This window comes from Eretmochelys imbricata, chromosome 15 (assembly GCF_965152235.1).
Source record: "Eretmochelys imbricata isolate rEreImb1 chromosome 15, rEreImb1.hap1, whole genome shotgun sequence".
NCBI classification, from domain to species: domain Eukaryota; kingdom Metazoa; phylum Chordata; order Testudines; family Cheloniidae; genus Eretmochelys; species Eretmochelys imbricata.
This window is the reverse complement of record NC_135586.1, coordinates 27,166,388-27,193,051: the sequence shown is the minus strand read 5'-3', so window position 1 is coordinate 27,193,051 and position 26,664 is coordinate 27,166,388. Positions and strand designations below refer to the sequence as shown.

General features: G+C 37.8%; 1 protein-coding gene across 7 annotated transcripts in view; it reads left to right on the top strand.

Annotated features, from left to right (window-relative positions):
• The window catches only part of ZCCHC8 (zinc finger CCHC-type containing 8), a 32,285-nt gene extending 6,751 nt beyond the window's left edge, over positions 1-25,534 (top strand). For 2 of the 7 annotated variants that reach the window (XM_077835080.1, XM_077835079.1), the window contains 10 exons: positions 420-497; positions 831-934; positions 4,118-4,183; positions 6,487-6,547; positions 7,909-8,051; positions 8,994-9,136; positions 12,629-12,753; positions 13,881-13,964; positions 15,065-15,179; positions 17,141-18,689. In XM_077835080.1, coding sequence (XP_077691206.1) covers positions 420-497; positions 831-934; positions 4,118-4,183; positions 6,487-6,547; positions 7,909-8,051; positions 8,994-9,136; positions 12,629-12,753; positions 13,881-13,964; positions 15,065-15,179; positions 17,141-17,967 — 1,746 coding nt within the window. In that variant the 3' untranslated portion in view covers positions 17,968-18,689. Of the gene's footprint in view, positions 1-419; positions 498-830; positions 935-4,092; positions 4,184-6,486; positions 6,548-7,908; positions 8,052-8,993; positions 9,137-12,628; positions 12,754-13,880; positions 13,965-15,064; positions 15,180-17,140; positions 18,690-24,493 lie in introns of those variants that run through there. The other 5 variants (XM_077835075.1, XM_077835077.1, XR_013348060.1 and 2 more) reach the window with 4 other exon arrangements.
• Positions 25,535-26,664: the final 1,130 nt, after the last annotated feature.

The following is a 26,664-nucleotide window of genomic DNA, read 5'->3' as shown; positions in this document are numbered from 1 at the left end:
GCTAGTGTATCCAAATTACGGAAAGATTTTTCCTGCTACTTACAAATGGTATATTTTTCTTAAACGTTTGGAAGGAGATACTACTTTGTCTTAGAAGTAGATAGTTCATTAAGTGAAACACGGCATTTCTCTTCACCCTCTCCTCCCAACCCTCCCTTTTCTTCTTGCCGTCCCAGAGGCCGAGCATGTTTCCTCCATAGCATTCCCAGCCCGTGACACCAAGGTTCTAGCCATGTTGCATCTTGGGTTGTACACAGTACTACCACTAGCCTACAAGTCTCATACTTCATATACTAGCATGTGGTTAATTTGTGTGTACATGGCAATGAAAAGCTGGAATTGGCAATTATATCATCTGTGTTTTATTTGCAGCAATTAAGGAGTTTTTTATGTGGTTTTTTTTCGACTTTTCATATTAGCCATCCAGTATTCTGTTGGAAGAGGACCATAAAGTGACAAGCTGTAATACAATAAAAAAAATTAAGGAAGCTTTCAGTGTAAGTTAAACTTTATATTCTTCACTGGTAATACAAATAGTTCCAAAGTTCTATTCTTACATTTAGTCCACAATGTCATTATGAAGATATGCAAGGTTTTAGCAACGTAACTCTGATTGACTTTATTAGAATTCATGGTGCTTTAGCTGCGTAATACTTGGAAAATTTACCTATATGTACATTCAGAAGGCATGGAGGGATGTTTTTGTTATGTTTAAATCCTTAAATAGGAAATAAACTAATTCCATTATTTTTGAAATATTAAAATACTGTGCCTTTCTAATATCAGGTAATCTGATTGAAATACTGACAATTTTCTGACTCTTTCAACAGGTTGTAGGAAGTGTTCTGTATTTTACCAATTTTTGTCTTGATAAACTGGGACAACCTATATTAAATGAAAATCCACAGCTGACAGAAGGATGGGAAATACCCAAGTATCCTGTTTAGTAAAATGGAGCTCCTTTTTCTGTTTATATAACCAAATAACACAATCAGACACAAAGTTGAGATTAAAACTTTTTCTGCAATTTTTTTTAAAACTTCTAACTATGACAGTCTGCTGGGTCATATCAGTGTTGTATCTGAAATCAACTGAAGTAGTATTATTACTACTAGTATTTCAAAAGTTTTAAAGTAGTTGGATGATAGATGTCTAATATGGTTGACTTGTTCATTGAAGGAATCATGTTCTGCATGAATGAATGTTGCATTCCCATAAACATGCTCTGCTGTCAATCCAAGAATTGCTGTTGGGACCACGTGTGACAGGCTCTGGAATGACTGCTTATTCCAGAAATGCTGGCTGTTTACTTCTATAAAGCAATTTATTTAAAGTGGTGAGGAGGGAGAGCTAACAAATCCTAAATGTACTCTGGTGTTTTGACTAAATTTTAACTACATCTTGAAATTTTTGGGGGAAAATGAGTCATATTTAAGCAGAGAATATTTTAATCCATTTTTCCAGTTGCTCTCTTCAGTATTTGAGAGCTGGAACTCAGGTAGAACATTCTTATTTATGTGATAGTTCTTAATTTCAGAAGAAATTATATATATTAAAAAAAATACAAACAGAAATTGGATGTTCTATCCTCTTCTCTTCTCCTTCCCATTCACTTCCTGCCTGCAAAAAGGCCAAAGTCTGTTTAAAGCGCCACAAAGTATTTCTAGGATCTCTACATTTTGTTAGGACTGTAGTAAAGGGGGACATTCACAGTCCAGAAGCCCAAAATGTCTGCCCTATTGCTTTATAATTCTGTAAATGATTTAAAGTGTGCCTGCAGTGAGTGAGAAATCCCATCTGTTTAGCAGGCCAACCTGGGTTTGTTATGTCTGCCTTTTGACCGCATACACATCACATTATAATTTGCTCTTCCTGTCGTCTGCTTTTTCGTAAACTATCAGGAAATTGAAATTAGCACAGCTTCTCTACTATTTAGTACTTTAGAGAGTAGGGTTCTGGTCAATGTAAATATTTTAGTGGCTTCCAAGAAAGTAGCTACATGAAAGAAGAGGATGGTTTGATGTGTCTGATAGTAAAGGAGAAGGGAAAGACTTTGCAGGGGGTGGGGGGAAATAAACCTTTTGGTCTCAACCTTGATATTTTCTTTAAATGTATCTGTTGCTTTTTATTTCTGAGGTCTGTTTACATATATAAAGGGTGACATACACCTTAATTTAGCTTCTAGTGGCAAGGCCAAAGGAAGACTCCCTTTAGGCTTAGCCAAGGAAGCTTCTGTCTGTTTTGGCAGGTGGCAATACGTACTGAGTAAGTCAAGCGTTCAGGTGGGGACTCCTTTGTACAGATATTTCAGTGAATAAGTTTATAGTGGACTGCAATTGGAATTTCTGTAACTTGAAACTAGGGCTGTCAAGTGATTAAAAAAAATTGCGATTAATCACATGGTTAATAATAGAATACCAATTTAAATATTTTTGGATGTTTTACATTTTCAAATATATTGATTTCAATTATGACACAGAATACAAAGTGTACAGAGCTCACTTTTATTTTTGATTACAAATATTTGCACTGTAAAAAAACAAAAGAAATAGTATATTTCAATTCACCTCATACAAGTACTGTAGTGCAATCTCTTTATAATGAAATTGAAATTACAAATGCAGAATTATGTACAAAAAAATAACTGTATTCAAAACCAAAACTATATAAAACTTTAGAACCTACAAGTCCACTCAGTCCTACTTCAGCCAATTGCTCAGACAAACAAGTTTGGTTACAATTTGAAGGAGATAATGCTGTCCACGTCTTGTTTACAAGGTCACCTGAAAGTGAGAACAAGCATTTGCACGGCACTGTTGTAGCCAGCGTCGCAGATATTTATGCGCCAGATGCGCTAAAGATTCATATTTCTCATCATGCTTCAACCACCATTCCAGAAGACATGCGTCCATGGTGATGATGGGTTCTGCTTGATAATGATCCAAGGCAGAGCGGACCAACGTATGTTCATTTTCATCGTCTGAGTCAGCTGCCACCAGCAGAAGGTTGGCTTTCTTTTTTGGTGGTTCGAGTTCAGTAGTTTCCGCATTGGAATGTTGTTCTTTTAAGATTTCTGAAAGCATGCTCCACACCTCGTCCCTCTCAGATTTTGGAAGGCACTTCATATTCTTAGACCTTGGGTCAAGTGCTGTATCTATCCTTAGAAATCTCACATTGGTACCTTCTTTGCGTTTTTGCCAAATCTGCTGTACAAGTGTTCTTAAAACAAACATGTGCTGGTTCATCATCCGAGACTGCTATAACATGAAATATATGTGGTAGAATGCAGATAAAACAGAACAGGAGAGACACAATTCTCCCCCCAGTCTCAGTCCCCATGGGTCTGAGTCCTAAATTCTCAGTCATAAATTTAATTAACGCACTCTTTTTTTTTAATGAGCATCATCAGCATGGAAGCATGTTCTCTGGAATGGTGGCCGAAGCATGAAGGGGCATATTAATGTTTAGCATATCTGGCACGCAAATACCTTGCAACACCAGCTACAAAAGTGCCATATGAACGCCTGTTCTCACTTTCAGGTGACCTTGTAAACAAGACGTGGGCAGGATTATCTCCTGCAAATTGTAACCAAACTTGTTTGTCTGAGCAATTGGGTGAACAAGAAGTAGGACTGAGTGGACTTGTAGGCTCTAAAGTTTTACATTGTGTAACCAAAAAAACCCTACATTTGTAAATTGTGCAACAGAACTTGTATTAGGTGAATTGAAAAATACTATTTCTTTATAATTTTTACAGTGCAAATATTTTTAATTAAAAATAATATAAAGTGATCACTGTACACTTTGGATTCTGTGTTGTAATAGAAATCAATATATTGAAAATGTAAAACATCCAAAAATATTTAATAAATTTCAATTGATACTCTATTTAACAGTGCGATTAATTGTGATTAGTTTTTTTTAATCACAGTTAATTTTGACTTAATCGTGTGAGTTAACAGTGATTGATTGACAGCCCTACTTGAAACTTATTCTTGAGGATGCGCTTGTAGCTTAACCCATGGGGACATTTTTCTGTATAAAGTACTATCGCTGTCAATTAAAACAAGATTGAAATTCTGCTTTGTACAGTAGCAGTTCCTTATTGAAATCTAAGATACCAGCAAGTTTTCAGCCATGTTCTCTCTCTGGACGGGCAAGAAATACAAGTAAAAGCAAAAAGGTTTGTATTTATCTTAACTATAAACTTTTTCAGATTTAAAAAGTTTTTTTAATAGTCACAATGCACATTTTAGGGTCCAGTATGTGGGGGAATAAATTGCTTTTTATGGTCCTAAATTAAGTTAACAATATCGAATTTTGCACTAGAAAAGTTTTGGGTTGTTTGGAATATAGGATGCTCAAAAGAGAGGCAGTCAAATTAATGTGTAAGAAAAATCTGTTTCTGAACTAACTGGTTTTGTGTTTTGCTCGCTTTTTCTAGCTAGCATTTTTAAATAAATGTCCTTGTCGTCTTTGCATTGACGTGCTGTCACATAGCTTTTGTGCTATGCAGCGTTTTTTGTTTTGTCTGTTTTCTCTGCATTTAATAGAAAATGATCTTGGAGTAGTTTGTGTAGCAATTGTGAGGAAAAGTAGAATTACAGCAGAGTGATCACTTTGGAAATTCCGGATGACCCTCTGTCTAGTTTTTCCAGCATCTGAAATACCTTATTTCAAATGTAAATAGTAGTCATGGAGGCAAGTTCAGTTTAGCTTTTCTATAATCTTCTGCATACTCAAGTGAAATATTACGTTTTGAAAGAAAAGTAGACTTGCAACCATGCTGCGCTGTAGATACTTCTAGATGGTGGATAAAGTATTCTGAGAGAACAATTTGCGCCAAATCTGTTTGAATCATACCTTCTGAGAAAACAAATATGCCTCCCCCTTCTCTTTCAATTCTGTCATTAAAAACAAACCCCTTTTAAGAGACCTTAAAACCTAGGTTGCCCTTAAGGTTGCCAGTTTTGGCTGGATATGTTTCTGGAGGTTTCACCACATGATGTAGTCTTTAATTTGAAGATTAATCTTTAATTCCTGGAGACTCCAGGGCAATCCTAGAGGGTTGGCAACCCTGGTTGTCCTCTTTATCCGCTCTCCCTTATCCTATTGGTAAAAGTGACCACGCACACAGGGAACTAACTAAGCAAGTGCTCAAAGAGGCACTAAATTTAAACTTGGCCCAAATATTAAAACTTTTGAAAATCAGCCTTTTTAAAATCAAATATCAATAGAAACACTTCTATGATTTAAAACAAATTCCAAGAACTATTGTTTTTGGACAAGATAGTATTCTCTTGCAGCATTTCAGACCCAATCACTGAAGCACTAAGAACCTGAAAATGAATCTGTGACAACAAACAAAATTGAAACTGGCTTCAAATTTCATTTTCCTAGATGAGAGAAATTCAGACAGTGAAATGAGCATATTAGCAAGTAAATGAGATTTCTAAAATGTTCTTATAATAATCCAGAGTGGTGGTATAGCATCTGAAAATAGTGGTTTACAGCATATCTGTGAAGTAGATAGTGTCCTTTTAACTGAATCCTTCAACTACATCGCTTTTATAATTCTCTCCTTTCCATCTTTTCCCTCAGCCTTTGTGTTGTCTGCAGGGAGCGTGGAAGCTCCTTGCAAATGGGGGAGCAGAGTGGGAGGTACTGGGAGCTGGCTCCAGGCTGGGAAGGAGGATCCCAGGGTTGCTACTAGACCCATTCCAGCCCCTTCGGGTCCTGCTCCCCCACTTGATCCCAGGTGGCACCACAGCCTCTCCATCCACTCCAGGTCCTGCGCCCATCCCTTCAGCGGCTTCTCTAGTCCCAGAGAGTCCTGTTGCCACCTCCATGCCTCTTCCCCTCCCCCGGCTTACATGAGTTCACATGGCAGCAGAACCCCTCCAATATTTCCATTACAGGGTTGATAGCCCCCTATGCCCTGGTTGTCTAGATTGTAAGGTGTGGGGGGCAGAAACCTGATCTTACCTTGCTAGCTATTTGCAAAGCAACTAGCATACTATTGACATTTATATAACTTTCATTAAAACATATTTCAGTCAAAGGAAAGAGAGTTCTTTAATGGTCACTATCTTCCTAAAGGGACATAATCTAATTTCTGTCTGGAAATATTACTTCAATTCTTATCTTTTCAGTTTTTGTTTTCTGCATTTGATAGTGCTTTATGTGGCTTTCTCCGTGATTAGTTTCTCATGTTTCACCTAACAGCAACAGAAACACTTTTTTTAAATAGGAAGATGTGATTTTTTTTATTTTTGTTTAAACTACAAAAATTGGGAGGAAGATGTATGTTTAGGTATAGTACACAAGTTACTTTACATATTTCTTAAAACTGAATATATTTCAAGTTAATGTAAATCTCTGCATGTAATAGAATAATGAAGAATAAGTATGCACTTCACTTCAGAAGTACACTTTTAAAGGGATAAACTTACAATATAAATTTATTTTATTGCTTTCCTTAAATAGGCCAAAACCTCATTGTTTCAATTGTGGTTCTGAAGAGCATCAGATGAAAGATTGTCCAAAGGTAAACTTTTCTTCAATATCTAAGATTGTCTCTGAATTACACAAAACATATTTCGGTGCAACAGGACATTTGTAGAATGGGAAGAATCATATTGGTCATGATCTTTAATTAAAGATGAATAACTGTATTGTATATCTCCGTAACACTTGTAACTTCAGAGATTTAAATCAGTATTTTAAATGAGCCTATCGTAGCATAATACACCTCTACCCTGATACAATGTGGTCCTCGGGAGACAAAAAATCTCACCGTGTTGTACGTGAAACTGCATTATATCAAACTTTCTTTTGACCCCTCGCCCCCTGCCCCCTAAAAGGCACTCACTGGCAGTGGCGGGAAGCGGAGCAATGCGGCCCCAGCCCACTCCACTCCGCCACCTCCCAGCTGCGGTGCTCTGCTTCCCACTGCCGGTGAGTGTGGGGAGGTTGGGGAAAGGACACCCCCTGTACTCACTGGCGGTGGGAAGCAGAGTGCCGCAGCTGGGAGCTGGCGGAGTGGAGCGGGCTGGGGCTGGGCTGCTTCACTTCCTACCACCGGTGAGTGTGGGGAGGTTGGGGAAAGGATGCCCTCTGCACTCACCGGCAGCAGGAAGCGGAGCGATGCAGCCCCAGCCCGCTCTGCTTTCCTTTCCCCAGCCCCAGACATGTTGGTTGGGGAAAGGTCCCGCGCTCACCTCTGGTGGGAAGTGGAGCACTGCAGCTGGGAGCTGGCAGAGTGGAGTGGAGTGGGCTGGGGCCGGGCTGCTCCACTTCCGTCGCTGCCGGTGAGTGCAGGGGGGATCCCTTCCCCCAAATCCCCTCCCCTGAGTAACACGGCTGGGGCGAGGGAAGCGGAGCGGGCTGCTCCTGGCCCCCCACGAATCCCCCGGGCCACTCTGGGACTGCAGGCCCCACCCCCTGCTCCTGCCTCCCAGACCTGGGGCAGGGGGAGCCCCTGACCCCTCCTGAGACCTTCTGCCTCTTATCCAACCCCTCGGCCCCAGCCCGGCACCCTTAACACGCTGCTCAGAGCAGCGTGTCGGAGGTTTACCGCATTGTATGCGAACCTGCGTTATATCAGGTCGCGTTATATCTGGGTAGAGGTGTAGTTTGATCCTTCCTTTTTAAAGAAAAGTCTCTTTACATGTTTCTAGCTTTCCTACTGAAGCTGGCAGATTTCTAAGTTACACTGGAAGTTATAATAAAAATAAAACCATTCAGTGAAACAATGAGCTGGCCTTGGTCTTTTGATGTAAGATGTGTTCCATGCCCTTGACGGGTAACTTTCAAGCAGCTTTTAATAACTTGGTTTGGGTTGAGTGAATTGTGTGCTTAAATTGCAAGTTGCATTATGGTGAGTCTCCCAACTCTATTGTCTTTAAGCCACGGAACGCTACCCGTATAAGTGAGAAAAGAAGAGAGTTCATGGAAGCCTGTGGTGAAGCAAGTAACCAGAACTTTCAGCAACGTTATCATGCAGATGAAGTAGAAGAGAGGTTTGGGAAGTTTAAACCAGGAATAATAAGGTATTTCCCCCCTCGTGTCTCCCCCCCACACACACACATTGATTGGATCACTGTACTTCTCACAGACGCATCAAATAACTTTTCTGCTATTTGTAATGTACAAAAGTTGTCACTTACTGTATAATAATTCTCTTGGTAACTATACCTTCAGTTGTGTTGAGACCCCTTTTGTAAATGTCTTCATGTGTTGATAAATTCCTCAAGTTTTTCTTTTCATGCTGAAACTTTCCCCATTAATCCTACCCTGTCCAAAGTTTTCCCTGATTTGACATGTACTGAGTCCTCAGGTTAGTCTTTTAATGAGGGAGACTACAAATATTTCTGTGGTTCCTGTGACCCTTTTTTAGGGCCCTAAACAGTTCATGCTGGATTCAGGAAATTTTAAGCTTTTCATTTAAAATGTTTTTTCTATATAAAATATGGCTATCCTGTTTAACAAGAAGACAGCACTTCAGTTTAATCTAGCTTTACAGGAAGGATGTCTTTTCCTATACAGATTACCTTAAAGGTTATAAGTTTCATCTCTCAAATCCAGAATGAATTGTGGCTCTCATAGTAGAGGCAACTTTCTAAGATCTAGATTTAGACATACATCCATTTATTTGCATTGTATAGGCAAGTTAATGTCAGAATGAGAACTGTTAGAATGTGAATTTTAGCTTTCTAATTTCCTGATTTCTCATTTAACTTTGTAATTTTTAACATTAATGTAGTTCTGCATCTAATAGAATGATTCAAATAGATATCCCAATGGATTAACAAGGTATACAAATGAAACAACTTCAATTTTTTTTCCCTCTAGAAGGTGACTGTCTTGCTTTTATAACTAGAGACTTCTGTAACTGAGTAACTTAATCTTAAATCAACTAAAAGTCTTAAAATATATAACAATGGTTATAGGAAGATTATTTTTGAGTTTTGGTATTCCTATGTTCTATCTAGTGAAGAACTTCAAGATGCGCTTGGTGTCACAGATAAGAGTCTTCCTCCATTTATATATCGCATGCGCCAGTTGGGTTACCCACCAGGTTGGCTCAAAGAGGCTGAACTGGAGGATTCAGGACTTGCACTTTATGATGGAAAAGGTAAGTAGTATGCAGCTAGGAAAGCCTAGCTGACTGTAGAGGTAACGCATTCCCTTCCTACTTTAAAGGAAGAATGAAACTACTGAACTCTTGAGTATACAAGTTTGCCAGTTGCTTGACATTGACTGTGGGTTATAATTAAGGCTAAGATTTTTGTCATGGTTATTTTTAGTAAAAGTCACAGACAGGTCACAGGCAATAAACAAAAATTCACGGAAGAGTGACCTGTCTGTGGCATTTGCTGCTGCGGCTCGACAGTTTCCCCTGCCACTGTGGTGGCTGGGAGCTGCAGGGTTCTCGCACCCCCCCCCGCCCCCGCAAGGCTGTCAGTGCTGGAACCCTGAAGAGGCTGTCACCTGTCACTGAAACCCTGCAGGGAGACCTTGAAAAGCCTTGCCTGTTGCTGGACTCCTGCTGGGGCCCCACTGGCTGCTAGCTCCAGTCCCGCAGACCTAGGGGCTGAAGCATAAAATGTCACGGCTTCCATGACCTCCATGACATAAACGTAGCCTTAGTTATAATTGCCACTAGTTGAGAGAGATGGTATGAAAACAATCAAGGTTGCAGTAGAATTACTTTTAGTTTACTCTTTTTCCTGTTTTCACATTCTCCTGTGTGGGAGATGTCCCTGTCTGGTCATCCTGGCATTCTACTGAAGATAGACTGCAAAATAATTCATAGAATCATAGACTTTAAGGTCGGAAGGGACCATTATGATCATCTAGTCTGACCTCCTGCACAATGCAGGCTACAGAATCTCACCCACCCACTCCTGCAATAAATCTCTCACCTATGTCTGAGCTATTGAAGTCCTCAAATCATGGTTTAAAGACTTCAAGGGGCAGAGAATCCCCCAGCAAGTGACCCATGCCCCATGCTGCAGAGGAATGCGAAAAACCCCTGGGGCCTCTTCTAATCTGCCCTGGAGGAAAATTCCTTCCCAGCCCCAAATATGGCAATCAGCTGAACCCTGAGCATGTGGGCAAGATTCACCAGCCAGATACCCAGGAAAGAATTCTCTGTAGTAACTCAGATCGCACCCCATCTAATATTCCATCATAGGCCATTGGGCATATTTACCGTGAATAGTTAAAGATCAATTAATTGCCAAAATCATGTTATCCCATCATACCTTCTCCTCCATAAACCTACCGAGTTTAATCTTGAAACCAGATAGGTCTTTTGCCCCCACTGCTTCCCTTGGAAGGCTGTTCCAGAACTTCTCTCCTCTGATGGTTAGAAACCTTCATCTAATTTCAAGTCTAAACTTCCTGATGGCCAGTTTATATCCATATGTATATGTTCTTGTGTCCACGTTGGTACTGAGCTTAAATAATTCCTCTCCCTCTCTGGTATTTATCCCTCTGATATATTTATAGAGAGCAATCCTATCTCCCCTCAGCCTCCTTTTGGTTAGGCTAAACAAGCCAAGCTTCTTGTGTTAATACAATTGTCCGCAGAGGCACATGACTTCACCACCACCACCACCCCGCCCTGATTTAAAAAGGAGTGGTTTGGTTACAAGGCAATATTTCTGAATGGTCCTGGGCTCCGACACTGACTTTGATCTTGGCGTGCTAAAGCTTGGATTTATAACCATTTCTGGGTGTGCCAGAGCTTCAATTTTAGGGCATGCTGCAAAGCTAATGGATTTTTCTTTGGCTTTTGGGGAATGCATGGATAGAAATAAGGATAATAGCAATAGCCCTCACATAACACATTCTTTTTCTCTGGTAGCTGTTTTCTTCCTGCATCAGATGTGCTCCTTACAGGAAAGGTTGAGACTGCTGTGAGCCAGTTTTTCTCTTAGTTTCTCCAGTCATGTTTAAAAATACCAATACTGCTTGACACCTAGCTTTGCTATGACAGTGAAGCAGCTCTGCTCTTGCTGAAATGACTTAATCACATGGTTGGAAGGATTTTGTCCCTTTGATCTCACTATCTTTTAAACCTCTGATACTAGACCATGGAGTTTGTGGAAAAGCTATTTAAGTTTCATATATGACCTGCTGTCAGACCTGCTCTTGCTTGATCACACTTTTTCAAAGTTCCGTATTTCTGTATTAGTGTTTTGTACTCCCTCATTCAGACTTGTCTAGAGCATATATCAAAGCCCAAGTTCTCTTCTCTGCTTTTTAAGGGAAAAAAAAACAAAAAACCCAAAGACTTAATTTATTACTGAGTAGTTTGCCAATTTCGTTACATTTTAATGCTGATTATTCTCAATCCCCACAGTTAAGTAGCAACAATACAAGACAATCTCCTGATTTCCTATCATGTGTATTACCTGACTGAGGTATTTAAGATGATGGAAAAAATAATTAATCTTCTTTTCTCTTCAGAGTGACATTATTCTTTATCAGTTGCTCTTCCAGTTCATTCTCTCAAGAAAATTCAATCGATCCAGACTGCGTCAATAAAGCCTATGACTAGCACAAATTGTTAGCACACATTTCTCCTATCCACTCTCCTTACACAGACTTTGCACACACTTCAACATTTATTGTAAAAGTTTAATTAACCTTATAAGTCTTGCCTACTTAGATTAAGTTGTATCTCCTTTCACACTCATGTCCTTAGTTAATGGTTCATTAACCACATCCACATAGAAATTGTTGCCAGAGTCTTAGATATTTGTTTCTCAGGGCTGTGTTGCTCTGTGCCTAGCTTGGTTAAATTGTCCAATTCTGAATGTGTTAAAAGAAGATGGAGGACATTCCTAGTTTATCAAGTGTTTTAGTTGGTTTTAAAACTTCAGACAGTGGTGCTTCTTGATGAAACCTCATGAGAAAATGTTCATTTTATTATTTTAATTCAGGGTCTGGCAGCAGGAAAACTATAATTTATGTATGGCCATTGTAAAAATATTAATATTTCCCTTGCCCTCTTTCCTTGTTCAACTTCCTTGTTGTGGAGAAACTTTTTTCCACATAACCACCCCACTATAGTCTTGGGTTTCCTTAAGTATCACACTATTAAGGAGAGACCCCAAAGAGACCAGTATTGGAACATTACTCGAGTCAGTGGAACAAGAATAAGCAAAGCTGGTTCTTTACCCTCTTGTGTAGTGTGCCACTCTTCTTTCCTTATCTGCCCTAGCTATGCCAATTCCTTGAGGTAATGAAGACTGACTCCCACAGCCAAAAAAAAGAGAGCAATGATTTCCAGACCTGTCTTAAGTCCCTGAGTGGAAAGAACACAAGCTAGTGACACAGAACATAGGATCAAACAGATGTAATGTTCTAGAGCCAAATTCTGCAAGGATACCAATAGTAGTGTCAGAATACTGCTCTGGCTTTAGTTGGGACTTCAGTGGAAGCTGTGCACGCATCTAATGAGAAAATTTGCCACTGTATTCCTGCTACATTGGTTGCAAACCTTTTCTCTAAACTGTGTTTCAACTTTGCAACGTGTTTGTGTTTTTCTGCTGCAACTCTTTCTCTAACATTTTTCCTCAGTAGCAATATTAACATTTATGATACTTTGTTATAGATGCTACTGGTGGTGAAACAGAAGATGAAAGATCCTATCAACAAAACAAGTGTGTCACTTACGATGTTTCTAAGTTAATAAACTATCCGGGCTTTAATATGTCTACTCCAAGTGGGATCTCTGATGTAAGTATATATGCTACACACAATTGGTGTGGTATTTTAAAACAAAACATTATTACCTACTTGTGGATTATTCAAACTTTGATAGTCAACTTCAAATAAGTTTGTTTTGAATTAGCCATTATTTGTGTGTGGGGGGGAAGGGGGGGATTAAGTATTTAAAAGTTAATAAAGATCTCTGAAGAAACCTGTGCAATAAACAGTCTTTTGTTTATTTTGTTTGTCTTTGGACTTTTGCTGATGCTAGTAAACCTCCAGGAGGCTATTAATGTATAATGCTGCTTATTTCCACTATGAGACAGGAGCATATAATACTGTACCTGAGGCTGATATTCAGATTGTCACTTAAATGCCAGTATTTTTAAAACAAAGCTGAATGCAAGTTATTCATATGGATCTAAATTTTCTAAATATAAAAAATGTTCTTGAAATGAGTGTTACCATAGCAATGCTGTACCATATAATCTTTATCTTTGCTAAACAAAAACTACATCATAATGTGTCTCAGGAATTGATGCATAAGTTGAGTAATGCATCTTTTAACACCTGGACAAAATGGGGCAGATTAAGAAACCAGTTAAATAGGCAGCTGTTGAGCCTTGATGTTGGACGGTGCCATAAAGAATTTTTTATTCCTTACACTGTTTTCTATCTGGTGGTTAAGAGTGGCCTCCTAATGTAGCTTTGCCTCAGTCTTCTTTGTTTTGAATGTATTGTCATAGGTTTTAGCTTAACTATTACTAATAATTAGGAAGACTTTATTCAAGTTGTAGCTCTTTATGTTCACTTTTCCTCCTGAACTAAATTTTAATAGCTACACTACAAACTTTGAATAAGAGGTTTGCAACAAAATTGGCTAATATTTCATTAAAGTGGTGCTGTGTTTTCTCACCCAATATAGCTCTATGCAGCAGACCATTTATATTTGCAAGTTGGAATGGAGCTCATCTTTTTTGCTAAAAATTCATATTTAGGGATCTTCCTCCTTCCCAGTTAGACAAATTTCTGATCGGAACATTTACTAATCTCAGTCCATATCGTGTGTGTTATAGTTGCATGTGCATTATTAGCCACAGCTTACTGAATGTCGAGCTTTATTGCTGATTTTTGTTTTTGTTTTTTTCCTGTAGGAATGGAGGATATTTGGTTCCATACCCATGCAGCCATCTCAACAGAAGGACGTTTTTGCTAGCTACCTTTCTAATTTTCAGGCGGTGAATATATTTGTGTTATGTTTGCATACAAAAAATTGGAAAAATCTTGTATTTCTATACTGATGTTACCAGTTGTCACTGGTCTCCTGCCTCCAACTTTGACCAAAGATGGCTAATAGAGGATATTGGGTTTTGGTGTGAAGTCCTGAGATTTTCATCAGTACAATAGCCAAAAACAGTTCACGAGACTAGAAGGTAGCCCCTGAATAAACCATTACTCTTGTCCATATCCTTTTTAATCTTTTGGGCCGCCTGTTTGATGTCAAAAACTACTATCTTATAAAACAACTTAGACTCTTTCTCTTTATCTGATCATCTCCTAAACCCAGTGCTAAAAGACTCTCTAGTTCATAGTTTGTAGGAACAGTTAGCTTTCCATTTGGATATATGCCTACGTTTTAAATTTTGTGCGGACTATATCTGAATTCCATACATGTCTAAAGGTCCACTTTATAGTTGATTATCATAGGCATGCTTTCAGATGTTTCATGTATTAACAGCTTAATACTATGTTTACAGGACATATGTGGCAACTTTGTTACATAACTTTCTCTGAGACCTTACTGTAAATGTTTAACTCCAACCTAGTGTTTCTTGCTTGACGCGAGGAACAGTAGGTTTAATTTCAGTCTCCTGTTTCTTAAGCTGGAAGTACATTACAATTGACCAGACTTTTTTATGGGGGTTGAGAGTAAAGCATTAAGTTGTTCTATAGGTAATTAAAGAACAATTTCTATGAGATTGCTACAAAGGAAATGTCCTGTTCATGTGACATGGTGGCTTCATGAGATCTAGTTGGGTAAGCATGGAGAAAAGGAGTGTTCTTGAGGCTCTAATAGGGATGCAGACAAAATTCCTTTCTCATTCACCACTGAAAAACTAAACAAGATTGCTGGGGTTTTTTATTCAACTACATTAAATGTCTCAAGTTTCTCTGACAGCTCAGTATTTTGCTTACAAAATGGACCCTGTCAAATTGAGATCATTGAGGATTATAATTAGTATTTTTGTAGCAGGAAATCTTGCCGCCTTATATCACATAAGAGTACCTGTATATAATACTAATTTGTATTCTGTTTTCCTGGCTAACTTTTCCTCAGCCAAATCCAAAATCTAGCAATAAAAGGTCTGCATATCCATCAAGTTCTCACAATTCAAAGAAGGTAAAAGGAGACAATTCAGCAGTATCAGTAGCTGACATGGACATGGATTCCGGTATAGTTTTCTTTTTTGCAATTATGATTTTATACTTTCAGAATAACTCTGTCCTTACTCTGTAGTGAAATGTGGACTTCAATGCTAACATGGTTATCAATATTTCAATTCAACTGAATTACTGACACATTATCTAAATGTATTGTATGATATTTTAACTGTACTGCTAAAATAGAGAACTAACCATATTTGTCAAATGCTTGTATTATTTTGGATTACAGTTGGGTCTTCTGTAATTTACCAGTATTCTTTGTCAGAGTATTTTACACTGTGTTGTAACAGAGTGAGGGCTATAGCTCAGCCCAAGAGAAGTGGAATCTTTAGGTTGCCACTCCCAATCTAGACCGGTTCAGTAGTGACAATTATTATTTGGGTCACTGAATAACCCACAGAAACATGAGTTGGTCCCATCCAAATTTTGGTGGACAGGTATTCTTGCTACAGCTGATGCCGTCGTTGGTATTTTCAGAAGAGACCAACTGTCAAGTGGACATAGAATTTGAATTTCTTTTCACCCTTAAGTGAGAGAAGGCATAAGAATGGTCCAGTGATTAGGGCATTTAGCTTTGGGTTTGGGAGATCTGGGGTCAAGTTTTTCCTCGCCCAAGATTACACTGGAAATCTATGGTAAATTCACTTATCTTCTCTGAACCTCAGTTACTCATCTCTAAAATTAGGATTATAATATTTCTACCTCAGAGGGATGTTGTGATAATGTATACATTAGTGAGAGGTTGTTAGACTACAGTAATGGGGGTCATATAATTACCTAAGGTAGACAGAAGTGGCACAAATTGGGAATGAGGGCCAAGGAACCTTGTACTGCAGATACCTTCTCTGTGGATAAACTGTTTAGTTTTAGGGCTGTCACTCTTGCACTTTTCTAAATCCACTTTTTAGAATTAGGGGGTGGGAAATTACACATTTTGAAATCATGAATTTTACCTGATTATAAGTAAGTTTGAACTAAGAAAATTCCTGTAATAGAAACAGGATTAAAAATATACTCTCCAAGCTAACATGTGTTAGTGTTGAATATTAGTATACCATATAAGAAAGCTGGGAGGCAAAATCTAAATCAGTGAAACAATTTTTCCTAGTTCTCCCTAGATTTTTATGGTAGACTTAATCAACTGGGTTTGCCACCCACAGAATTCTCTAATTTAATGGTTACAGGTATCATTTTATATTTACTAAAGTAATAAATTTGAAGGGCTAATGTGTAAAAACAAGAATACTGTTTATATAGCACCAGATAGCACGTTTGACCCTGAATAAGCCCCAAAGAGTTCCCTGCTCTGATGACTTAATAGTTTAAATGAAGCAAAGATAAAATGTCGTAGAAAATTCAGAAGGAGATAATTTCAATTTTTTTTATTCTAAATTGTTCCATTCTTACAACTTGTGGATTGCAACAGAAGTGAGATTTTTAGGAGGAATTAGAATGAGGAAAGCTTAATGGCTGTTTAAAGGACCAGAAAGGTTTCTTCTTTAAATGTTCTAAGAAGTCAAATTTGAGAATAATCTTCTATAGCAGTTCTCCCAGCTGCCCTTCTGGATTCCCTCAAACTGAGGAGGGAATTTCCACACATCTTGGATCTAAAATCTTTAAGGTTTGGTTTCAAACTTTGTTCAGTATTATCCATATTTAAGAGCATTTAAAAGTGCAGCTTTTAAACCAGACATCAGGGTTCCCTCTGGAATCCAAAATGGCAGATTCAGAATGGCAAGTTTCAAGGATACTGGGACGTGCAAAAATGTAAGCATCAGGATAGGCTTTTCAGCTGATATGGAATAATACTGCCATAAGCTGCTGCTACGGTTCCAAAGGCTGAGAACATACGTTTACGGTATTAACCAAAGAATATATTTTAGATTTGAAATCTGATTAAAAGTAGGGTAAAGTAGGAATTAAAGCCTCAGTACTACTAATGGAGATTTATTTAATCTTCTAATTTTAGATTTGGAAATGCCACACAGTTCTCTATCTTATGACAGTTTTCAGTTCCAACCTCCACTGCCACCTGGGTCTCCATCGATTGCAACTCCGCCCCCACTGCCACGAGGAACTCCTCCACGTACTCCACCCAACTTCACATCCCCTTTACCTCCAGCGCCTACTGCCTCTCTTCGCAGGAATACTCCAGCATCAACTCCTTCCAATGATTCTGCTCAGCCAAGAGTGGGGGATTCAGCCATGGATGAGGATACTTTGACCCTAGAAGAACTTGAGGAGCAGCAGCGATTGATTTGGGCTGCACTTGAGCAGGCAGACAGTACAAATAGTGACTCTGATATACCTGCTGATACACCTTTAACTGGAAACTCTGTTGCATCATCACCATCTAGGAATGAACTGGACATTATTCCAGAAGGAAGAACATCTGAGAAGCTGGTTGCAGTGGAAATTGGGATATCAGATACTAGTATGCAGATATCCAGAACTGAACATTCTAAAAGTGACCCTAATTCAGGGGATGGATTATTTGATCTAAAGGAAGATGACACTGATCATGTGGATTCTGAAGGCATGCTGGAGAACAGCACTACGGGCTCAAAATGTGAGATCAACAATGGAGGAAATGAAAGTGTTACTCATGTGGTCACGAGTGCTGAATCATCTACAAAAAATTCAAATCCTGTTCCTGACATGAGCAAGTTTGCGGCAGGGATAACACCATTTGAGTTTGAAAATATGGCAGAATCAACTGGTGTTTATCTTCGAATACGAAGTGTATTAAAGAATTCCCCAAGAAACCAGCAAAAAAACAAAAAGGCTTCAGACTAACTTGTCTTCCTTTAAGGTTTTATGGTGCCCCCAAAAGAAACTTAAAGTATCTACCAAATTGGATAATCTCTCATGTGCCCTTTTGTGAAGAACATCTGAGTAGTTAAGAGTGGACTAATATAGTTCTTCTGCATTCTTCCCTAGTGTTTTTTTTTTTTGTTTTTTTTAAGTTCGTGCAGGGCTTCCATTTGACCAGGACCAGTGTTGACCATTCAATACATGAGAACTTGACTAAATCAAAACCTTCCACTAAGGGGTGAAAGGACTATTGATTTATTTGTTCAGCATATTTTACACTCTGTGATACATGAACCTCTTAAAACAGTGAGTCTTCGGTTGCTGTTTAATATTTTGGTTAAGATTTATACTATCGTTAATGGTGAGTTTCAGGTGGAATGGTGGTTTTTATCTGTGCTTTGTACAGTAGTCTGCTCTTTCTACATTTTGCTAATTATCCTGTAGATAAGTTTAATATATTATTACAGTTTTTAAAAATTCCAATATTTTAAAATGCTCCACATGAAAAGTCCTGGCAATCAGATGGAAATAATCAGGGATTACCAGCATTATCCTCACCATTTCGGATATTTTTTATAAATTAATTGTGGGTCAGTTTTTAAGCACCACTTCTACCTTTTGTAACATCATTCTTTATGTAAACTTGCTGTACATACCTGTTCATTCTTGTGTACAGAGGTTTAATAAATGAGTTTTCATATAAATATTTTCAAAAATGGTTGATTCTCAAGCATCAAAGCTCCAGTAAGAAACTTGTTACTACAGCTACATGAAAACGGAGGTTGTTTGGCCGTTGTCTGATTTAATTTGTCAGATATGTGAATTGTTATACATACTTAAAAAATTTAGTTGAAATATGAGAATGAATGTAGTTTAGAAACCTCTGAACTTGTGCTTTGTCATAAAATACATTTAACTATTAGTTATTTTAAGTAATTACTTAAAATCATAGCGTTAAAAGGGACTGCAAAGGTAATCTAGTCTAACCCCCGCCAAGATACAGGGTTGTTGGGTCTAAACCATCCAATCCAGATGGCTATCCAGACTCCTTTTGAAAACCTCCAGTGAAGAAGCTTCCACAATCTCCCGAGGCAGTCTGTTCCAGTGTCCTGCTGTTCTTACAGTTTGGAAGTTTTTCTTGAGAAATCTGCTTTGCTGTAGTTTTGAACCCACTGCCTCTTGTCCTGCCTTCTGAGGCTAAAACTACTTCAAAATTGACAATTTTATACCTAAACTATTTAAGAATGTCTTCTGGATTATAAGTAATTCTAAATTCTCTTTAATCTACTGTTTTTATCAAAGATTTTTTTTTAAAAAAAATCTTTTTATGAAGGACCTATGGATGGATTGCCTGGGCCTTACTGCAGCACTGCTGGTAGAAGGAGCCCTTCTATAGCTAGCCAAAGCTTTTGTTAACCATGTTCGTCAGTGCTGGCAGTGGGTTTGTTCTTCGTAAATGCAGGGAGGAAAAATCAGTTGCCAAGTAAGAAAGATGAATAGAGGAAGCAGCTTATTTTCAAGACTCTTCGAAGCCATTTCAAAAGGAGGAAGAAGAATGTAACTGATACTAATATTAATGATTTGTTTTAACAAATAGTGAAAGATGCTAATCGGAGCTTTGAAGCCCACAGTCCTCCTCCCACAGAACAGGTACAGAATAAGCAGTGTCAGTGCAAGATTTCCAGACCACCCTTTAAAGTGTGAAATAGTTTTTCAGTTGGAAACACTTCAAAATATTTTTACAGTCAAAGATTTTTAAAATCAGAAAAAATTGGGCTGAGTTAGTATGTTTCTGTGTGTAAATAAAATGCCCTTCTGGAAGATTTTTCTTTACTAGGGGAGGATAGTTTGTTTGAACTTGTCAGGGCTATGATTGGACTGTTTAGCTGTGGAAAGCAATAATAATAAGTTAGCATTTGCGGGACATTAAAATGTTCCAAACTGAGTCATTTGTTTGTTTTCTCAACTTTTGCCTTGGGGGGGAAGTTAGAATTATAGAACGAGAGAATTTACGCTCATTTCCTTTCCCAAATAGGTAGAGATATATGTATTGTAGTTGTGAAACTGCGGATTACAGAGATTTGTTTTCATAGGTTTTCTTTTGCAGTAGTTCCTTACTGAGGGCTGGATTCTGCCTGACTCACATGCAAATAATGCAGCACAGGGTATGAGGTAATCAAGACCTGAAATGTACACACCTTGGGTGTGTTGAGGCACTTATGCCTTGAACATTCACTTGCAGTTTTTGAATCTCTCCCCGCACCTGGAAGGCATTTTATAGCACTTGTGAAATTATTTTACTTTTAACATGACGTGTGGCCTGTATTTTATTTACTGAAACATGAAGTTTAAAATTGTTTGAACTATACTTAAACAGCCCTTTAACACTATTTAGCCTTTTAACAATATATATACAGTATGTTTACAATAAACTCATTGTGCCATTTTTTAACAGCTCAGAATAGAAAATTATTCCATAAAAGATAAATTGGATTGGGAAGAAAAGTGGAATGCAACTGTTAATTCTGCCTCTTGTTTTTAAGGGTGTTGGGAAAACTATTTTGAGCCTAAAGTTAAAACACATAACTACTTAAGATATAAGCAGAGGCGGCTTGTGGAGCTTAACACTTTTCTATCGGTTGTAAAGAAGCGTGTTTGCTATTTGCTATTTGGAAGACGATAAACTGAAGTTGCTCTTCTGAAGAAATTCAGAGTTTTTTGTTTTTGTTTTTCAAAAGCTTTTCTTAGACTCATTTAAAACCTCTAGTTATTCAGGTTGAGTTTACTACTGTACATTCACTCTAACTAGCAGATTTTTTTCCCATCTTCCCTGATAGTTGAGGTTTATGGCAAGTGATGTCAAAATTAAATACACACTTAGATTAAAACCCACACCATCTAATTAACTCAGTTTTTAATATTGCTCACTTTATAAATGTTTAAAAGCTTCCACATAGCCACAGACATAGAAATGTACATATTGTTTGCAGCACCTTTACCGCTTTTCCCACAGGGAGTTAAGTCTGGAAATTGAACTCAGGTGTGTTATAGGGCAAAGAAGACCCAAACCATAAACGTGAGAAAATTACTGCTCTCTCAAATCAGTCAGATTTGCAGTATATAGTGGATATCATTAACTCTACTAAGACTTAGAATTCCAAGCATAAAGTAGTAATGATTATACTAATAAATCCATATGGAGAACTTTTTTTCACTCCATTTAAATTCACTTCATTTTCTTATTCTAGCCATATGTAATTGAATACCTACAAACATGATTTTTCTTTACAATGTTGGCTGCTAGCTTCTAATCTTTATCTCCAGTGATCTTTAATAAATCAAACTGTTTAACTTTTCATTAGCCTAGAAGTCTTAATGCCGGATCTGTCAAAAAACAAAATTAGAAATCTGTGATTTTTGTTTTTGTGGTCCAGGCCTTGCTTCAATGAATGTGCTTTAAAAATAGAGTGGGGAAAAATAAAAGTAATAGTAAGTTAACAGATTTTTTTTTAATCAAACTCAAAATGACAGGGAGACAGTGGGCATGTGTGCAAGTCTCAGAACTGCTAATAAATCTTCAACCATAGCTTAAATTTTTTTTCATTCCAATGGCCACTTCATGCCTTAAGTTGCCATAATTTTATAGGTAATATGTTCAGCATTTTACTGCTTTGAGAAGGCTCCTTTGCATTACTGTGTCAGCAAAAGCAGTGGGCTAAATTAATGTTTGGTCCACTTCCACCTGAAGTCAGCAGAGCTATACTAAGGTTGTATTTGGCCAATTAAGTTTTGACAGTAACAGATGTTCTCACTGCTGCTGGCACAGATATGACTGAGCATCTTAATTTCCAAATAACTTTTGGATTGACTTTAGTAAAACTTTATGCAAAGTTCAGTATGTTGTTAGACTAGACCCTTTTAAAGACACATGTATTGAATATTTCTAGCTTTGTCTTCCATGCCTGCTCAACATTTGAGTAGTTATTTCTACTTTATCCCAGAATTCACCTTTCATTTCAGTTGCTCGGTTTTGCTGAGACAATGTATTTTCTTGCTCTTTTAAAATATTTCTATTCATATTATGGTGATGGGTGTGGTATAGGAACCTAGATTACTCATTCATTTTAATGAGCTTTAATAACACTTGGTATGAGATAGGTATGATGTGAACAGACACTGATCAAGTTTTCCCACATCCCTCTGTCAATGGGATTCAGTTCTGACTTGCATCGCTCCTGCTATTCTAGTCTTGATGCTCTTTTCAAAAGAAATTCTATAAACATTGGGCATGATTGCCAGTAGGAAGCAGGAGAATCCATGCTCATTTGTACCCCAAATTACTACATAGGAACCCAAGTCTTAAAAACTAAATACCATGTACTACCCCTTCTCCCTCTCTTCCATCACAGAACAGTTGAAAAGTTGCATTAGAAAAGTAGTATCAGTCAAAAGGGAATAATTTAAAAATGCAAACAGAATACTTTTGAATGAGAACAAATTTGAATTGACAGGTTAACACTATACTTAAAAACGGGTAATCTCTGCTCAGTGTCGTTTGTTTTTTGTTTGGTCTGATTTTTGTATTGTATGTTTTGTTTTATTTTTTTATTGAGGAGAGGCCATTGCATTTATTACAATATCAGTAGATCAGTTAGAGCAGTAGCTTGGTTTCAGGAGTGACTAGTACTTGCTGTTTTAGAAGAGAAAGATATGATGACTGTAACCAATATGAGTTTGCTGTGCAGGTTATCTGGCATCAGGAAGCTTGCTCTTCTATCTTAAATGACAAATGTACTGTTCATAAACATGGTATTGGATTTGTCAGGTCTGTGAGCAGCTGTTGTCCCTGTCTCAGAACTCTAGAACTATGGACCTTAAGTATGTTTAATATTCTCTGTTAAGGGAAAAGGATACCTCAGATGCCTGCCAATGGGATACAGAACTTTAAATCTTTTAGTCACTAGTTCAAATCCAGGTCAAGTCAGAAGCAATGACAATGGATCGTCCGCTGTTTAGTGGTCTGCATACCATATGTTTCTGTGTGTTGTGATCATCTTTTTACTAAAACTACAGTGAAACAGTCATTACAACTAGTTCCCTTCTCAGCAGGAGCCAGATATTGTTTTGCTGGATTATCCTCTTGCCCCTAGAAGTGATCACTTTAGAACAGGGTTGATGGATGCTGGTGGGGGGAGTATAGAGAAGTTTGGACTGCTGCGGCCTGTGCCCTATTTGTTCTGCTGATGAACAGGATACTTCAGTCTCCAGGGCTGTCAATTTGGCAATGTTTGCAAGCACTGAATTCACCTCAGGAAGGAGAACATCTGCCATATGTCCTGTAATTTGGGGATGCAAATCTTATCTCAGTTTGCTCCCATTTTTGGAACCGTATACTTAGAGCATTTAGAATAGTGAAATGCAATCAATGAGACTATAGTCTTAAATATGCTTACATTAATTTTTAAATGAAATATCTGCAGTACTTTCAGTGTAACTGCTATTCTGTAGTTATTCATGTAACATTTGGTAATCTAAGTTGGTTGTAATATGTATGTATTAATAGACTATTGAGTGCTTTAAATATGAAGATGAAACACAGATGAAATGTTATCAAGATATTTGCAAGACACACAGTAACTTTACTGAAAGGAAATATATATTACAACATAAACTCTGGAGAGAAGTCCAAAAGGAACAAAAACTATTTAAATGTATTAAAATTGAGTTAGTGTGTCAGGCTAAATAGGGGTCCTATGCTACTGTTTACCACCTGAATCATGTACCCAGATTGTGTTGTCTTTAGATAGAAAGATTTGTAATTGAAAATGAATGACTTTGCAGATTGATTCACCTTCCTGAGAGCATATTGTGTGTTACAAGGAGAGAAATTAATCAGAGGAAAAGGACTAGCAATTTAGTCATCAAAAAGCAGTTTATTAGTAGGGTGGATTTAATAGCATTAAAATTAACATGTTGTGTAAATGACTGTTGTGTGCTCACTAACCCCAAAATGCTTCAAATAATACAACATTGCAAAGTAATCTATAGTGAATCCTGTCTTATGTGTTTCCCCCTAAAGACTCAATAAAAAGGATTACCTATCCAGTGGTTCTCAAACTTTTTGTATTGGTGACCCCTTTCACATAGCAAGCCTCTGAATGCAACCCTCCCCTTTATAAATTAAAAGTGGGGGAGGGAGTTAATTTAATTTAACAGGCTCAGGCTGTCAACCCTGTGCCTGGTGGAGCTGGGGCTGACAGCTCACAACCCCCAGGTAATAACCTTGTGATCCTCTGAAGGGTTGCAATCCCCAATTTGAGAGCCCCTAAAAACCCAAACAAAAATATTTAAAGTGGTCACTAAGGACTGACCATTGCCTTTTGTAGGTGGGACTTTAGTGCAGCTTTCACTGTAATACATTGTAGTTGGAAAAACTTTATAAAACATCCTTGTTTTTGAGCAAGTACATTTAATTTTTTTTAATTACTACTCTTTTTCCCCACTGCAGGACACTGCCGCAGAAGAAAATACACTTTTCGGTCGCATCAAGAATTTTATTGAAGTTAAAATTAGTCTGAAAATGAGGTAAGCAAACAAATGGGGATCATTTAATAGCATCTGTTTTTCATCCAAAATTATGCTGTCTTAAATACTGTGCAAAACTTGGTAGACTTTGCTTGCTGTAGACCTGCAATAAGGGAGGCATGGATTTGGATTGGTTTTTACTGGTCTGCTGAAGCAGGAGAGGATTCATTTTAGGCAAGTGAAGAATGGGGAATTGTGGTGGCGGTGGTGTTTGGTTTTTTTTATTTTTATTTTTTTCCCCCCAAAGGATGACTCTCCCTATGTAACTTTTGATCTAGCTGTGCTGTGAGAGTAGCTCCTGATTCTGGATTGGCTTACCAAGGTCACTAGTTCTGAGAGCGCTCTTTGTTACTGTTTACCCAATGCAGTGAATGGCATTTTACAAAACATGTTAAGAGGAAATCTGAGACTCACCTGGCCTAACTTCAGTGTGGTGTCTGCCCCAGATAGTTTATTATTGCAGACAAATTATATATGCAACAACAGTTACAATACAAGAAGGACTGGAGAGATCACTGATGCCTAATGTAGGAAAAGCTTATTGAAAACAATTCTGTAATCTTCCACTCACCTTTGCTGAGATTAGATTCCCCAAGTCTGTTAGCTTATTACAGGAGCCTCTTTCACAAATAAAATGTTTATCTAAATCTGCTTTACACGCCAGCATGTTTTTACACAAGTCCCACTTCTTCCCTCCCTCCTGTTTTCTCATCTGTTCATTGGACTTTATACCACATAACTACACACACTAACTGTGGTCCTGTTACTTGTGTTTGCAAGATTACATAACACAGTATTCAGCTGGATCAGTCAAAAGATGTCCCATGCACAAGTCGTGGAGACTACAAGGAGGCAATAAATACAAATGAGAGCCAGAACAGAAGTAAAATGGAAATAAATGCAGCTGTCTTTCTTAATTAGTATCTGTAGTAACTCAATAAAACCATATTTAATGGATAATAAATTTGCACAAGAGCCTTCCTTCACTGAACAGAGTCCTGCTATGTACAGAAGGAGGAAACAATAGGAATCCCAGTAAGTGCACAGGTGAAACTGAAATTTATGAGGAGCTAGAAACTGAGTGCAAACTGGGAACAAACAACTGAAGAAGTGAACAGGAGCATAAAGGCCAAATAAATTTCCTGTGCTACATATTGCAAGCATAGCTTATTTCTCTGCTTGACAGAATATTTTCTCTTGTGTGCCTCTATGCTGCTGCTGCTTGATGAAAGTCCATGGGGACTGAAATCTTCATCTTGCTAGAAAGCCATTCTCTGTGCTCGTTCCTTAGTGCAATAAAAGTCAAATTTTGCCATGTTTTCTATACACTGCAACTTCTAGAAGAGAAAATGGGCATTTGCCATAAAGTAACTCTCTCCTTTATACACTAGAGGAATATTGCACTTTGTTTTTGCATAAGGTCACTTGTAAACTGACTTTGTATTTTATTTATAATAAACATGTGAACAGTTTTATTTTTATCATGAGATCCTATAGGATGTTTATCGTAGGAGAGCCTCAGTACAAGTAAACTCCACTTGTATGTATATTTGGTACCAACAGGGAGGAAAAATATTAAGCATGCAAAAATAGAAGGATGAACACACACCAATCATGTTTGGATTGATTGTAGAGATAACTGAAAACTTAGCAACTAAGCTTTACTATGAAATATAGCTTGGGTCAGAAGCACTGTTTGTTTATTACATCCCTAGCCATAACCAGGGACGTAAGATCTTAATATCTGTACAATATCTAGCACATTGCAGTCTGTAGGTACTACTGTAATATAAATACTAGATATAAGTAGCAACAATAGGGCTTATTTCCTACCTTTTTTGTACACTAAGTCTCTCTCCCCCTAGAGGTTTATCTTTCACTACACGCTAGAAGGGCAGTGAGGAAATGCACACATTGTAGGAGGGCAGCCAGTTGCAAAATTGAGAATGATAGATATATAACAGACACACACACACACACACACACTCGCACTACTTTTTATAATTGAAAAATGAATCTAATTAAATTGAGGACTGGATTTCTAAGGAGAGTATGCCCAAAAATGTGTTTTAAAAAATGTTTTCTACTGCTGTT